The sequence below is a fragment of the Manacus vitellinus genome, unplaced genomic scaffold (assembly GCF_001715985.3).
Source record: "Manacus vitellinus isolate BGI_N305 unplaced genomic scaffold, ASM171598v3 scaffold_1_pilon, whole genome shotgun sequence".
NCBI lineage: Eukaryota > Metazoa > Chordata > Aves > Passeriformes > Pipridae > Manacus > Manacus vitellinus.
In genome coordinates, this window is record NW_021939396.1 from 15,005,449 (window position 1) to 15,022,241 (window position 16,793).

At 40.6% G+C, this 16,793-nt stretch overlaps 1 protein-coding gene across 1 annotated transcript in view; it reads left to right on the plus strand.

The window, feature by feature from the left end:
* Positions 1-6: 6 nt before the first annotated feature.
* Positions 7-16,793, plus strand: part of CSMD3 (CUB and Sushi multiple domains 3) — a 604,389-nt gene continuing 587,602 nt past the window's right edge. The window contains exon 1 of the mRNA XM_008929222.3: positions 7-580. Within this exon, the coding sequence (XP_008927470.2) occupies positions 403-580 (178 nt within the window). The 5' untranslated portion in view covers positions 7-402. The remainder of the gene's footprint in view (positions 581-16,793) is intronic.

Below are 16,793 nucleotides of genomic sequence, written 5' to 3' on the forward strand. Positions count from 1 at the left end.
TTATCTCCCGAGCCGCTCTCCCAGGCAGAACTGATCCTCTTGAGGGAACGAGGGGGTGGGGGGAGAGTCTCGACTGCAAATACTGTTTGGAGTTTATTGATGAGGGCGTCTGAGCGTTGAGGTGCTCTCCCGTGGCTCCCGGTGGATGCTGTAAGGAGCCAGGATTGTGGTGGGTTTCGGCTGTGCAGGGAGTTGGGGTAGCGGGGGGTGGGGGAAGGAAAAGACACGATCGAGAGTAGCTGAGACTTTGTGCCCCCGTTGGAGAGATGGTTGAGTCCTCGTCAAGGTTGCTGTGGTATCCCAGAAACACCATTCACTCCGAGCTGTGACCGCGCACCATCAACAGCAACAACTCTGCTGCGCCTGGCCGAGGAATAGGAATTAAGAGCTCTCAAGAATAATATGAAAGGGATCTGCAGAGGGGAAATTCGTGCAAAGGAATCGAAATTAGCAGACTTTTGGGAAAGGGGATGTACTAAATGTGGCCGGCTGGACTTCATCCTGGTGAAGAAAATGGAGATTAAAAGTGGATTTACATTTTGGAACCTCGTCTTTTTATTGATGGTTTCGTGTGTGAAAGGTAGGGTAGTATTTGAGGGGTATATTTTTAGGGGTCCATTTGCTTTCGGTCAGGGCGTTGCAAGCTCTCGCCTTATACCAAGGGGTATTTCAAAATATATTTATCTCTTATTTTATATTTTTATCCTGGGTACTTTCCAATGGAAATATATAAAGGATCGCTAAAGCGGGGAGGAAAGAAGGAGTTGATTCAGAGCTCTCCTCGGAGATAGAAAATGTATTTGCTTGCCAGGGCTGGCGTTCAATGCAGTGACTGAGCTGAGGCTCAATAAATATTCTTGCAGTATGCTCAAACGGAGACGTGAGTTGGTTCATATAGCCTCTAACTAGTGTATATTCAAACAAATCCCACGGGATGACTTTTTTAAGGTGACGATGATGATCGTGCAGGGTGGAGGGGGGATTACCTACAATTCTGGTTTTCGGTCGAGCAGCGGGCTCTTTGCGGGAATGCCTGTATCGATGCACTTATTAGTTTAACCCGTTGCGTGGGGAAAGTTACGGGGGAGCCCAGCGTATGCGTAGCCGTCTCACAGCCCGAAATGCGCTTCACGCTCGGCTGTCTGTACGCATGCAGGGCTCCCAGGCTGTCGGAAAGGTGCGTTGGCAATTCAGCCTTTAAGGCATGGTCTGTCGCTGGGTGCAAAGATCGACACCTTTTCTCTCTCCTTCTTTGGTCACTTTTCCCTGATGTATGTGAGGGGTTCTGGCTTAGGCTTTTTGTCTCTCTCTTTTTTTTTTTTTTCCTGGGGCAAGGGCTATTTTGCTTTCTTCTTGGTTCCGTGTTCATGAAAGAAGAGCAAAAAGGAAATGTCTAGTTAGCGGCATAAATATCTCCACTAAGTCTGTGCTTGCAGACAGTTAAGGGAAATGCTACCCACAGAGAAAAGAAGAAATATGTGGCTTGAATAATGTGCACCTGCAGAATTACACAGGCATCGCTAAACAGTGGAGTGCCGATCCCATCACGCGTGCCTTCAGTAAAAGGATCTATTCTGCAACTCCGAACAGTCGGCTGCCTACCCGAAATAATCTCCCCTTGTTTGTGGCCAGTGATTAATATCCGATTAATCACCCTTTTATCCCCCTCCTCCCTGCCACACTCGTATACTCCCAGAATATTTAGTAGACGTTATCGATCCTCTCCGAGTTTTTAGACTTGGTTATCGCCTACAGAGGTTGCCTGCACGAGTAGGAAGAAGATGTTTTGAGGGGGGGTGGCATTCAAAGGCGTGCCTTCCCGAACTGGCTCTGGCTTGGATGAAACAGTTTATTGTAGAGCTTTGCAGCTGTTTGTCCCCCAATTTGCATCGCGTGGAAAAGACATTTCGCGTTTCACGGGGAGGGGGGTGTCGAGGGCTTTTTACCTCATCCCACGTTATCCTGACGCGGGGTATCCAAGGGAAAGGGGGCTTACCTGCGACGTTTATGCACATTTTAATTACAGGCACATTCTCTCTGTTTGCATCTGTTGAAGGGAGCCGCTCCCAGCGCTTTGCCCCGGTCTGAAGATGCTTTGCTATGAGCGCAGACCGGGCGCTTTGGGGGCATTTCTTTTCCCTGGTTCGGCTCCCTGCCATTAGCGCGTTCTCGGTGCCGGGTGCCAGGGTTCGTCAGCCCGGGGCTGGCGGCCGGCCCGGCGCGCCGTGCGTTCCGCGGCGCCCCGCCGGCGCGGTGCGGGGGGCGAGCGGGGGCTCCGGCGCCGCTCCGAGGCGGCTGCTTTGTGAGCGAGAGTCGCGGGGCGGCAGCATCCGACCGAGGGACGGGCTGTGAGCGCGGCAGCGGGAGCAGAGCGGCTTCCCCAGCACCTGTTGAGAGCCGCCTCGCTTGCCCTTGGGGGTGGGGGAAGGAAAAAAGCCGGGCACTGAGGGCAAAAGCTGGGATGAAGCACCAGAAAGAGCCCAGGAAAAAGAGGAAAAATACGGGCTTTGCAAAACTGTCCCTTTTTCTTCCTCCCCATTGTCAGGGCCTAAGCTTTCCACATGCTGACGAGGGCAGTTTCCCTAGACTTCCCTCGGAGTGGGGCGCTTCTCCCAGAAACTGCAGAGCCAGTAGGTCAGATTTTACATCCTGGATGTGGGTTCCTTTAGGCAGCCAAGCTCCACAGAGCTGGCTTAGACTCACTGCAGCACAGCATCTATTCTGGGCATTTATATTTAGTTCTCTTCCCCACTCCCATGAATGAAAGCATTTTACTTCGATTCACATTCCCTTTGTCTCAGCACACACTTGTGCCCCCAGAAAGCAGAGGCAAAGAATGAATGAATACCTGCCCATTTTCCCGATGTTGGGAGCAAGATGACTCTCCAGATTCTACATCTGCTTTACCATTGACTAGCAAGGCCTTTTTACCACACCCCACCTCCACAAGCTCTAGCCCATACCCTTTCTTGCTTAAACACTTCTGCTGGTCTACAGCACCACATCATAACACCAAACTCTTGCTGACATTCCTGTCATCGAGATCACTTCCACAGCTTTGCTTGATATCTGTCCCTCAGGCCCTTCCTACTTTTGTCATCGTCCTGTCACCATTTCTCCAGTCTCAATCCACAGCTCTCCCAGTGTTACAAGTGTCAAACTATCTCAGGATGCTTAAGAAACCATGCTCATATCTGACTAATTAAGGACTCCTAGGATGTATTAATAGAAACAAAAAAGTCCCCTTCACATAAATTCATGCCTCTTTGGAACCTTGCAGCAATACTTGGAAGGGATTAGAAAAGGGAGAAGAAAGTAAGAGAAGACAGAGGGAAGGAAATTGTCAGAACCTCTGAGGAAGGGGTGATATGAAGAGCTAAAGTAAAAAGGAATTGTACTTTCTTCAGTGAAAATCCTGCTTACACAATATTCCATCATGCCCTGGAACAATCTCCCGTAAAATCTTCCTTGAATATCCATGGAGTAAAAAGGCAAAGGAATGGCACCATCGAAAATTGAGAGAAGGCATAGAAGGCATTAAAACAAAGAAACGAATCCACAACCCAACCTTAGAAAAGGCCAAGCAGAGTGATTTCTGGCCAGCTACAGTGGGTCATGAATCCTGTGCTCTTCCTTTTAGATGTGTGAGACACCCAGCAAAGCTCCTTCCCTTTCTCCCTCACTCCCCCACCATGGGAGAAATGAGAAGCACCACTGAGACACGGGAGATAAAAAACAAGTTTGGAGGACTAAGGATAGGAAACCTCCACTGTCAAGTCCCTTACAGAAAGGGAAGGAGACGCCATAAGTGAGGGGGAAAAAATTAGGCAGCATCAGTGAGCTTTGCCTTCTGGGATTTAGTAGAGGAATCACTGATAGTTGCACCCCTTCGGTTTGGCACCTCCCTCCACCAAAAAAAAAAAATGCTTGCAATCTGTTAGTGGAAGGAAATCGGGCAAAATGACCGCAAGACTTCTCCCTCTCTTCTGTTTAGCTTTCACTCCAAGACAGAGAGCACCAAGGTCGGCTCTTTTGTCTGCCTGGCTAAAATGAAGCTTTGCCGTTGCTGTTGTTCCTCCGTTCCCCTCTTGCAGTTGTGACAAGCAGAACAAGGGCAGCTTTCAAAATGAAAGGGACATGAAGCACTGAGATTTTAAATGGCTCATTGACAGAAGAAGTGATGAGAAAAAGGAAAGCATTTCCATTTCCAGTGATGGGTACCTGGCATGTGGGAATATTTAGCAGGGACAAAGCGTGCCCTGTTTCTTTCAGTCACCTCTGCAGTATCCCTTCTACCCCATTCCCACCTCAAGTCCCGCTCCCTTCATGCTCCGCCGGCCCCTCCCCACCGCTTCCTTCCCAGTGATTTGACTTAGTGTTATTGGTGATGGGTATGGGGTTACTGGTGGATGGCTTTCCTCAGATGGGCGCAGCGAGGTGCTGGCTCTGTCCCCGAAGTGGGAACGGTCGGGGAGTAACAGCAGGTTTAGATTTCCTTATTTCCAGATGATCGATGCTGCTGCATCTTTGTGTGTGTGTGTGTGTGTGTGTGTGTGTTGTGTATGTTTGTTCATGTGTTTGTGTACCTATGCAGGGGGGCAGGGACACACTGACTGGAGAAGGGACAACGCCGTTCTTCCTTTTCAGCTCTTCCACACACGCTCACCTCCTCCACGATGCCTCTTTGCCATAAGGCCCCCCAGATGACACAGGGCTTGCTGTGCTGAGCGGGCACCGCAACTCACCGTTTTTTCAAGCTACACAGTTCTTCAGGGTTGCGGGCAAAGTTACCTCTCTACCCCCGCCTTTCTCAGGGCTCAGACAAGGCTCCGCTGTGCCCCCGATTGGCGCTCGGCTCCTCCTCCTCTTCTGCAGGGCGGCAGTGAAGAGGCACAAGACCCCTCCCAGCAGCATCGGCAGGGACCGCTTTTGCCTCCCCTGCCCGATGCCATTAGGGACCCGCATAGGGGAACCTCACCTTCGGTCTCCGCATTTTCATTGCGAGAGGCAGCAGTGGCAAGGCGGAGCCGGCACCGAGCGGCGGCCGCCCCGCCAGGAGCCTCCGCCGGGCGCCTCCACCTGCGCCCGGCACCGACCTCCGCAGCCGCCCGGGGCGGCCGCACCTCCGGGCAGTCCTTCTTAATGCAGTCTTCGGTCTTTTGGCTTTCCTTCATCTCGGTGACTCCTGTTGGCAAGTCTGAGGCAGCATTAGGGGTGTCGGTTGGTTGGTTTGCTTTGCTGACACACAGAAATAGCCCCTCGCTCGCTGAGCACTATCAGCCTGCTCCTCGATGTGCAGCGGGGTGCTCCAGGCAGCCACACAGGCTGAAGAGGGACAGGTTGTAGCTTCACCTCCGTTATCAACATCTCGATTTGCAAGCACGAGCTCAGGAGACTTACAGAATTCCATGGATGTGCTTTTAAATCCCACCTTTTTCAAGACTCTTGTGCAATAAACATAGCAGGAACTTGTAGTGTATCTACGGTTTTTTACTTGCCTGTGTGTGTGGGGTGGGTGTTTTTGAGCAACAAGTCAAGCAGGATCAATTGCCTGTCTAGCTTAGTGCCCTTTATCTTCAACTGTGACTGGTAGCAGCAGTCTAGTGAAAGATTTGAGGAACATAGCAAGTAGAGTGACTAACACATCCTGGGTCTCAGCAGCCAGCAGCTTTGGGTCTCCCAAGCTAGACGCTGTTTTTGAAACATCACATTTTAAAAAGCATGAACTGGCCCATGCTCCACTTATTTGCTTGTTCTCTCTCATTCTGCTGCCCTTTCCATTTCCCTTCCCTTTTTCCTTACCTTTTTCCCTACCTTTTCCCTTCCCCTTCCCCTCCCCATTTGCCTTCCTCTTCCCTATGCCCTTCTCTTCCATACCATTGCATTCTTATATATCCTTCATTCCTTATAGTCTGCATTTGGCTGAAAGCACTGAATAATGTGAACACTTGTAATAAAATCGGTTTTATTATATCCAGTGTTGTTGATGTACTGCGAAGGTCAACCCCAAAAAATGGAGATTTGAAACCATTGAATGCACTTGTATTTAGTAACGAGAAAGCAAAGCATATACTTGTTCAAAGAAATTGGAAAAGGTTTTGAAATATCCTGTGGGGATGGCTCAATTTGCATGATTGTAACATCTTTTCAGAGAAAATGTTACGAAGAATAATATAGCCTTGCATCCCTTCCTTTTTAAAAGCAAGGGTCTTGGACACACTGATTTTCAGAGGTATTGAGCATTTACAATTTCAACTGGCTCCAGTAAGAGCCTAGGGAACAAATAAGCACCTCTGAAGCACGGCCAAGTGATTCCATCATTATGATGCTGAGACAGAGAGGGACAGTATAAATAAAGGAAAACATCTATAAAACTGAATTATATATACAATGTTAATTCTACAGAATCTGATAAATTGGAATGGTAGGAATAAGAAAGGCTTTATGATCTGCTGTAAAATTTGGTTTTTTTCCTTTTCCACTAATAGGAAACTTCAATTCTAATTCAGTGGGATTGTGACTTCTCAGGTTCAACTTCCTGCTGATGCGTAATCAGTCAGCTTGTATTTCTGATCATAATGGTTAAGGTTGAAAGGACAGAACAAAGCCTTTGTGGGAAATTAGCTTAGCAGTTACTCCAAAGCAACTTCCCAGGAAAGAGCAGTCAGAGAACAGAAATTTTGGTCTAGGTTGTTTTTTCCTTAGACCTCTGCAATTTTAAGACAGCTCTTAAGGCATGAGATACTTGAAGAAGCAATATTTAAGTAACAAATCAGAGAGGTATCTGATAAAAGTAATTATTGCAAGGCCGTATACTTTACCTCATTATTTTATTTATATAATTTCCGTGCTAAGGCTTACTGCAAAATTCCAGAACTCTTACGAGCTTTAGACAGGTGCCTTTAAAACAACTTCACAGATGAATGTTTCCTTCTCAATTAAATACTTGCCTTTATCTAAAATTCAAGAGACAATATTTGGCAGTTATCTTGAACCTAAATAGAAGGGTGCATGATATGTAATGTACAGGTTTTCACCTGCATGTTTCAAGAAAAAAAACGTAGTAGTAGTAGTAGTAGTAGTAGTAGTAGTAAATGTTGAAGATCTCCTTGCCAATATTCAGCTTTTCTTCTAGGAAATGGAATGGACAATCATATTGGACTATAAGTAAGATTATGTAAAATAAACATACACACACAGACACACCATTTACATTTGTACATTTAATTGTTTACCTTTCCTGGGCAGATTTGCATTCATGGTTGCACTGTTTTACTCTCACAGATTGTGTAAGATTTACTATGGCTTCATAATTCCAGCATTACAAATGCTGAGTACTGTTATAAATGTCAAAGAAGGAAGTGGTGGAAGTTCATCGTGTCCTTCTTGGGGTCTGAAATCTTAGTTGGGCAAGTTTATAGATTTAGGAACAGTGTTACTCAAAGAGAGTGAGCTCCAAAGTATTGGAAAATAGCATACAAGGAATTCCAGCAGGGCTGGTCCTCTCATAGATCTGTGTCACTGAACAACAAGATGGGATGCAGACAGGACAGACATAGAAGGACAGACTGCCCATTTTCCCTTAGATTCCACAAAATGCATCTTAGTGTCATGTATCATATTTTCATTGTATCATAGAAATAAGGAAAATAACTGTAAGTAACTTAGCCACAGAAGCATTCATGGCATGATGAATTCTCTCCTCCCGAGGCCTGTAAATAACACAGATTATCTTTGCAATAGAACTGAAGGAATCTGGAGGCTTGAGGCAGAAATGACTGAGTGGTTACTGATTATACAGATGTTGAATCACTATTTCTGACCTTGCATTCTATTTTGTCTGTTTCCCATATTTACATATCTTATTAGCTTTATATCTTTATGCAAGTTGTTTGATTTCATTCTCATGGAAATGGGTGTATATATATCTGTACATGTGCATATATAAAATGCACATGTAGAAATTATATCTGTATATTTGGTTATGTTATGAAGAAATTCAGCAGACTGCATTGTTAGCTTACAAAGGTGCAGGTAACAACTTGAAACTTATGGGCTTCCTAAGTTATTCATTACCTCTTAATTTATTGTGTATTCTCAATCTCAGAATGAAGTTCTACTATAATACGTAACTGATTTCATTAATAGAAGAAGAGTGATAGTAATGAGAACTAGGAGGAAATGTAGGGAGGAAAGCTGGATGAAAACAAAAAAACACCAGTTAACTAAAACCAGCAATTAAAACCTGATCCTAGCACATTAAGAATTAACTGATATATTTATTCCTACTGATTTAAGGATTTTTTACCAAATGTATTTTCTATACAACTGTTATTTATAGGTTGAAAACCTCTAATCACCTTTTGAATACAGAAAAAAAAAGAGCATTTCTGTGCTATTTTGTAGTCTATTTTAATACTGGTTTTATCATTTAAAAAGGCTGACATATATCTCAGAGATAGCTGTATTTCAGTGGCAGTTAAAATGAGCCCTCTGCAGTCATTATCTCCTTATAGAACTATTTTCAAATCCAGCAAGCAGATACTGGCAAGTGTAGTTTGGAGTCCTTAGCAAAATTGAGCCACATAAATACAAAGTACAGATATTCTTCTTGTTTCAACATAGTGTTGAGATGGAACTTATTGAATTACCAAACCTTTCCTCCACTATTTAATCTGACCCTGAATGAAAATTTCAGTCTACTATAGTTATTTTCTTGATTGCTGTGCAGTTTTATTTGGGAACCGAAGCTTAGTCTAATTAAAACTATTCTTCTAAAAACCTATACTAAAAGTTGCATTTTTGCTTCTGTATATCAGCTTTGGTCCTAAGTTAAATCAAGTTATAAAACAGGATAAAAAAAGAGCTTCTAAAGTGCTTGTTGTTTGAGCCCATTGAAAGCAAAAGGAGAGTCCAGAATAGGACCTTTGAGAGTAGATTTGCCTCTCTTTCTTTTCATACTGAGTTTTGAATTAGAGTTTTCTGTACAAATATTTTGTTTGACTCAGAAATATTAATTATAACAGAGGCCATGTATTTCACAGTACACTAGAAATTTTCATTAGAAGTGGTATTTGGAAAACTCACATTATAAACTTAAAGATTACAAAAGTAAATTGCTAATGATTAAGGGAAAATAAATTCTGTATTTTGAAACAGTCAGAAAATGCTCTTTCCACATTTTATTGGTGGTCACATCAGCACCTCTGAGGATCAGTCCAGTGCGTTCAGTGTAATAGCAGTGTGTTGATGCAATGTCAGCTGTAGTCTTTAGCACAGAATACTCATGTCAGGACATAGGCTGAATTACAGCAATTTTATAACCTGGTTTCAAGATTCCATATTAATTTTTCATCTTCCTGTAAAACATTCTGGAATCTGCAGAAGTCTGCTAATGGCTGCAGAAGAACTAGGAGGAACTGATAAAAGAGATTTCTGTTTAGAATGCTTCAAATTTAAATAATAATGCAAGTTGGTTTTACTTGTGTTGGGTTATCATATATTCCCATATGTAGTTACATTTGAAAATGCTGAATTAGCTACCAAAACCAAAGCACAAAATAGGGAAGTTTCCACATTAATTTTATTGTATTTATTTTCTAGCACATTCTTTGTTTTTGCCACTGTCTTAGTTTAAATACATCTAACATGCTGAATCAAAATCACAGGAACTAAAATATAGTATAAAACAAGGGTCCAGATCCTGACTTTTGGAAAGCCTACCTGGTTAAACAAAAGTGGAGGGAGAAAAAGAATAGGTGTTTGGCCACCTCATATGATCAAGTCAATCAGCTTGTGGTAATAGATGTTTTTTTCTTGCATCTCCAGGTGCATGCAGGAAAACAGATACTCCAGCACTTCTGGTAGCAGGCATCTGTAACTGTGTGTTATATCAAGAAGAAACTATGTTTAATTCATGATTAGGCCCACCTTGTGTGATTTCCCTTGAATACATAGGTGGTAACTGGTGCTTCAGTCATATGACTTCTGCTGACTCTAGCAGTGCTTGTTGCGTAGAATCACAGAACTGGTTATGTTGGAAAAGACCTCTAAGATCATCAAGTCCAGGTGTTAACTCATCACTGCCAAGGGATGAGATGACTGACATGCATGGCATGCTAGTTTTAATGACCACAAGAGAAGAAATACATATAATTCATAATTCTTAATAAAAGGGCAAGATATTTTCTCAAAAATCTTTGCATCAATATAGTGCTCACAAAAGTGGTCACCTAATTAGAGAATTTTTATCAGTGTAATATACTGAAGTAACATGATACAATTTGTATGTTATCAGGTGAATGTTTTAGCAATGCTTAAGGCAACAATCCTGCCCTCTTCAAACTGTTACAAAATGGCTAAAACCTTTAGAGTGTTCCCATTATTTACTAAATCATTTCACATGAAACTGCTAAAGATTTCCTCTTCAATTCTACCCTTCAGTAAAAGGTCCTGGAACTGAGAAAAAAAATCAACACTTTACATTTGAAGGGCTTAAAAGATGTCCTCTTACAGCAGAAAGAGGAGAACTGACTATTCAGCCCTCAGTTTCTTGGTGTCACCTTCAACTTAAAAACAAATGAGAACATCATTACCTATTCGTTTCCACATTACTATTCAGCATATCTGCCACTTTATTTCATAATTCTTCTCAATAGCTGCCCCTTTCTTCAAGCTCTTTTGAAATATCCCTCACATGATTGTCATATTTATTAGCTTTAGAGACTTTGGTAATATCACCTCTTTACCCTTTATTTCAGTCTTGTCAACTCCTTCCCAGGAAAATAAAATACCTCTGACATTTGGGAGAATATTTCTTTAGAGGTTTTCATACATTTTGTTTCATGAACTTTCATATATCGTAAATGCAAACATATTCTCCTTATAGCAATTATAGATATATTTTAAGAATCTGAATGTTACTGTAGTTCTTCAGTGACCTAATTCTCTTCCCAACTACTTAAACATTCTTGTGAAAGTCTAATTTTCAACCTATTTCAGTGGAAAGAAAAATAGTCTAGACAGTAGACAAGCAATAGCATTTCTGTGTTTTTTATAGAGGACATGGTGTGAACAGAACCTCCAATGTCTTCTCACAAAAGGATAATAATTTTCACCTGACAAATAGTTGGGATATATTTCATTGTCAGCAGTGGAAAGTTGCACCAATTAACCATATAAGACACAGTCATTTTTGAAAACATCCTGGCAAACATATGCTTTTCAAAGCTGTTTATCTGAAATAGCAATGTGCAACAGAATCAGTGTTTAATATACAAGTTCAGTGGTGTTGCTGACTCCTGCATGCCTACCTCCACAATTTTCCTAAGGATATGCTTTCAAAATAACAAAATCTCTAGTACTACAGTTGCAGGCCATTGAAATTTGTATGAGTTTCTACACTATTTTCAGCTAGTTTTAAATTAAGCTACCCATGAAAAAACACCATTCTTCTAAGCTCTATCTATATATTTTTACTACACTCAAATTCTAGCTCATCAGCTAGCTCCTGTAATTTTTCCCAATTTATCCAGCCTCCTCTGCACTTCTGGGCTCCCTTCCCAAATTCTCTTCCCACTCCACAAGTACGGCTGGAGAAGCCCCAAAAACATAAAGCCTGCACTAAAATATAGAAAGTTCTCCTCAGTTTCCATGTCATTTGTAAAGTCCTTTTTTTTGGCCCAAAGTATTTGAGTGTAATATGCTAGGAAATGAAATATCCTCCCAGCTTTACAGTCATAGATTACTTACTAACTTTTCAGAGAGTTCTTTGGATTTTATATCATCTGCACCAAATCAAGATTGGAAGAGTGGTATTTCAGTTATATTTCCTTTCATTCTTCAGTATACTGTGCCTTTCTACATGATTATTTTTTCATAACCAAAATAATACCCATTCACCCCAAACAAAAAAACTTCAAAACAGGTGATTAAAAAAGTTCAAAACCTAATAGCAACGGAAAGATAACATCCTTACTTGTGTATAAATAAACACTATAGACTCAGATATTTAAAATTTGGATACTTGGTATATTTTGGAAATGCATGATATATCTTTTTGGTTTTTCAAGCTCCAGTGTGTACAGTTAAACTGTCCATGTGACATAGTAAGGGAAATTTTACAGATCTAATGTAACTCCTGTATCCTTCACCAATATCATCATTATGGTATGACCATAACAGACTAGTTAGGACTCTGGATTCTACATCATATTGTAGATTAATTAAAAAAATTAAATAGAAAAGGGAAATAAAAATCACGTATGGTAAAACAGGCCTAGATTTGTAGGGATACTGTTACTCGCTTGTTCCAATTGACTTTGAGCATTTCAGTGAAATTAGGGGAGTTTGCTGTGTATCTGACTTGTGAAAGGTTCTGTTCCAAATTGCTCCCTTTGGGGCCTCCTGTACTCGTCATCTCTTTGAAATCCATTGACAGCTGAGTTAACACAAACGTCTAATCTAAGAATCAGTGTGTGTCACAGATACCAGCTAAGGAGAGAATCTGCTCAGCAGAACTTTTGTAATTATTAAGAAAACATGAATTACCTACTAGAATTTAGGGTAAATTTGAGGTAACTGTAAGGAAAATGGATCGTTTATTTTGAAATCAATACAATGAGCATTGAATCATCACTTCTGAATACATGAGTGTACTTTTATGCTGCGGTATTTTCTGAAGAATGTTTTCTTCATTCTTACAAGTTTTATTTTTTTGCGTTATTAAGCCAGTACAGACTGTTCTGTAGGTAATCATCCTCTGGCCAAACTTAGTTGATCAATTGTTTCATCTGCTTCCTTCATGCTTCATGTGCACAAAGTTACTTGCACCATCTCTTTTGTGCCATACTTCTTTTTTTGGTGCTTTCATTTCACAGATTGCTTTGGGCAAGGTTCATATTCTTTGGGCCACTTGGATGATTGTGCATTTTTTTAGAAGTTGTAGCTTTTTTTTTTGTTTGTTTTCCCATCTCTTTATCAGTATTTTAAATATGCCTATTAACTACTTTAATATCTCAGTGTGTTTTTTTCCCCTACCTGACAATACTATTTTTCTATCTCATTTCTATTGATGGCTCAATTAATGTTTCTAACAGTGTTTCTATTTCACGCTGCTTGGTGGCTGTAAGTCTTCCCACTCAAAGCTTCTTACTTCTCAAGTGAGAAGTGTATTTTTGAATAAGAGTGATCATCCGTTCAATTATAACCTTATTGAAATATTTACCAGTAGATTATTTTAGAGCTTGTCTCCACTGAACTGAAAAGAAGATTTGTCATTGACTTTTAGCAGAACAGAGCAGATTGATAAAAAAAGCAAAATATCCAAAACTGTTGTAACCATTCATAGGACTAAATTGATGAAATTGAAGAACCGTAACAGTTGAACTCCATCAGGTTCTTTTTGCCAGTACCCTAAAATAGTATTAGATCTAGGTGGATAAGTTACTGACACTCTCAAAAACCTTACAGGCTTTGGTCCTTTTCTGTTCACTGTATTATGAAGGTAAGTGAGTGTTTCAGACTTTAGGATTGCTATCATGTTTTATTATAGTTTCAAATCCTATTGTAAATCATCATTCATTTACAAAGATGGCAAGGATAAAGACTAGAGTTGCAAGACGAACTGAAAATCTAAAATCCATTTTAAAGCTTAAATAATATCAAAATTTTAGAAGAAAATGTGTCAACAGGTAACCAATCACATTTTTCTAACTGTTATTTGGTCTAAAATTTGGCAGAAACACATGAGAAACCCTGAGAGTTTAAAGTTTCTGGCTGATCTCTAAATCAAAAACAGCTGAGCAGATTTAAATATTTTGTGTAAACAAATTTGCATCCAGGCTGCTAATCTGCATGCCAGCTTTCAGCTTGACATTTTCTGAAATGATGGAAAAATGCTAAGCCCTTAATACTAAATGGAGTTCATAATGGAAATGCTGACAGACCCGTAATTACCTGTATTGTAATTCTGCTGAAAGCTTCTTTATCTGTCTAATCTTTCACAATGGAGTTAAATATATAAATTCTGTAAAGGAAGAAAAAAGGAACTTTATATTGGAAATGCTAAACTGTAGCAATGCTATATTTTTTTCCAGACATCCACTTATGGAGGCAGCAGTGACAAAAAAATTATTTGAAGAAAGATGTAGTATCCTCTGTGGAACTGTAAAAGCAGCCAGTGATGCTTAAAAGTTTAACTTAACTTCCATTTTTCAATCTTTTTGAGTCACCTTTCTTTTAAAGTATGACTAAACAGATAACAATCAACCATTTCTAATATGGCAATGAGGCATTATCGTAGAAGAAATTTGTCATTGACTTGGCACGGCAAAAAAATCCCAACCAACAAAAAATACACAAAATTGTCATTTCACTACCCTAATACTGACCCCCTGTGCTAAAATCTTCTGCACTGAAGGGAGGAGGAAATACAGGATGATATGTTTAGAAAACTTCTCCAGAAAATTAAGGGGAGTAATAATAAAAAGTAATTCTCTGGACTCTAATTTACAAAATCCTTAATGTAGAAACTCCATTATCTGCCAACTTTTGATCACAGTCTTGAAGATTGTCTGGAAGAGCTTTTTCCTCAATGTCTTTTTAATTCCCCCTCCCCCCACTCTGAAAATCTTCCCCAGTGTGTCCAGGCTATAACCACCTGAAAAGCTAGAGAGTATTTGTTCTGCAGAGATTGCTTAGGATGGATGATTGAGACATACCAGCCTTACTCCATCTCCACATAATCTCTGTGCACCAGCCAGGGCACACAGCTGTGCCTATAGAACAGCTTTCACACATGACAGTAGCCCTTCAAGGAAACAGAATATCCTCTAGCATTTTTTGCCTTTGTGGGTTGCTGTGAGAATGCAATCTAGTTCTCCAAGGTTCCCACAGCAAGGAGTGACAAAGCTCAAAGAAATATCCGGACTGAAAACGAGAAATATACCGCTCTGATACCTTCTTTCCAAACTGCCACCTTTTCCAGAAAGAGACCTGGAATTTCAATTTTTGCTTGTAAAGCAACTACTTCAGTTCCAAGATCAGTTATTTACCCATCTCTGTATCTTCTTTAATATCACTCTGCCTTTCTTGACACATGGCGATTAGAATTCCAGGCAGTGCTGAAGATACGGGTACACCAGTGTTTTCTGTAGGGGATGAGTTTCACTTCGTCTTACTCTTTTTGTCTTACTCTTCCTGACTGTGGAAGTGCCATGGAACACAAAGTCAGTAATTTCAGAGAAATTTCAGTGATGTGTCTGAGGTCAAAATTCTGAGTTCCAACTTCAGCATCATGGAGGTATCATTTAGTTATAATTTCCTATATGCATATTAATCTCTAAAACTCATCTGCTTATGCATTTGCACACTCATCCAGTTTGTGAGGGCATTCTGGAGTTCCTCAACATTGGTGCATCATCGAGGATCTTTAACAACATCTCCAGTCTTGGAAATTTCACTGCATACTCCTTAGTCTGTTGAGGATCCTCTGCTGAGAATTTCCTTCCAGATGGGAAGGAAGACTGATCCCATCCCTAATCCTGGGGCAACCTCACTCGATTCATCATCTAAGCAAGTGATCATTAAGCCCTACTCTGTGTCTTGTATTTTGACCATCTTTAAGTTCATAAAAGGAACTTTCATCTGTCCTGTGGTAAATTGTTTTTAATAGTCTTTGGTGGGTAGTCTTGTACAAAAGATTTTGTATGTTGACAGTGACTAAACTTAAAAAGATAAGTTTTTCTGATTAATGGATCTGTACTCAGAATTCCCTTTTTCTGTATGGCAACTTTAACTAAAGACCCAAAACCACTGGAGGAGAGGGAAGCCCATATATTTACCATCTTTGTTATGCAGAACCATGAATATTTTTTAAATCAGAACGCTTTTCATATTACTTTTGAGGTACTACTTTTGCAGCACACTTAAAAAATGTATTTCTGGAGTTGCAGGAAATGGTCCTGTTTCTGTTGGAAGCACTTTCTAGAATTTGAACTAAACTACTATTCCAAGCAAAATGTTAAAGACACTGAGCTCTTGTAGTTGCCATGTTTCAGAGAAAATGTTTCTGGCATGTCTTGTCCTGGAAGATTGCATGGTATTTTTCACAGAAGATTGTTATTAGCCTTCATCTTCTGGCTGAATTCCAATTTGAATAATTACAGTCTGCTGTCTGAATTCTCTAAGCAGAGTGTGTTAAATAACCTCCTAGACTTCCTTTTCTAATCTTCCAAAGGGCATTTCTGAGAATTATTAAATAATAGATCTGTTTAATCTAAAAGGCAGCTGCTTCTAAATGCTAGTGGAAAGTAACTGTTTTAGAAGGTGTGTTGACTACCCAATGCTCAGTGATAAATTACACAGTGGCATTGGTGGTGCTTGCTGTGTAGGAAGAGCTCCTTAGCACTGTAGAAAACCAGGAGGAAACTACCCCCTTTATAGGACTGCTGCAATTTAATTAAGAGTTCATAGAAAAAATTTAGATAAACAATACACTATTTTCTTCCAAGATGAGGAATATGAGCCTGGAGAAATCTATATAGAAAGTTTTGGAAAAGTTACAAGATGCTGAAGATTAAAATAAAGACTTCTTATTCAAGATGAAGGATAAATACACACAACTGTAGTACACAGGAGAATATAGAAAAGTGCAAAGCTGTGCAAAGCTTTGAACTTCTTCAGATACGAAAAAAAATCAAAGGAAAAAAATAGGTCAGTTGGACCAGTCATGAAGTCAAGTCCCTGTTTTGCAATAAATAGATGAAAACGAAACAGTTCAGATATAGTTGAGT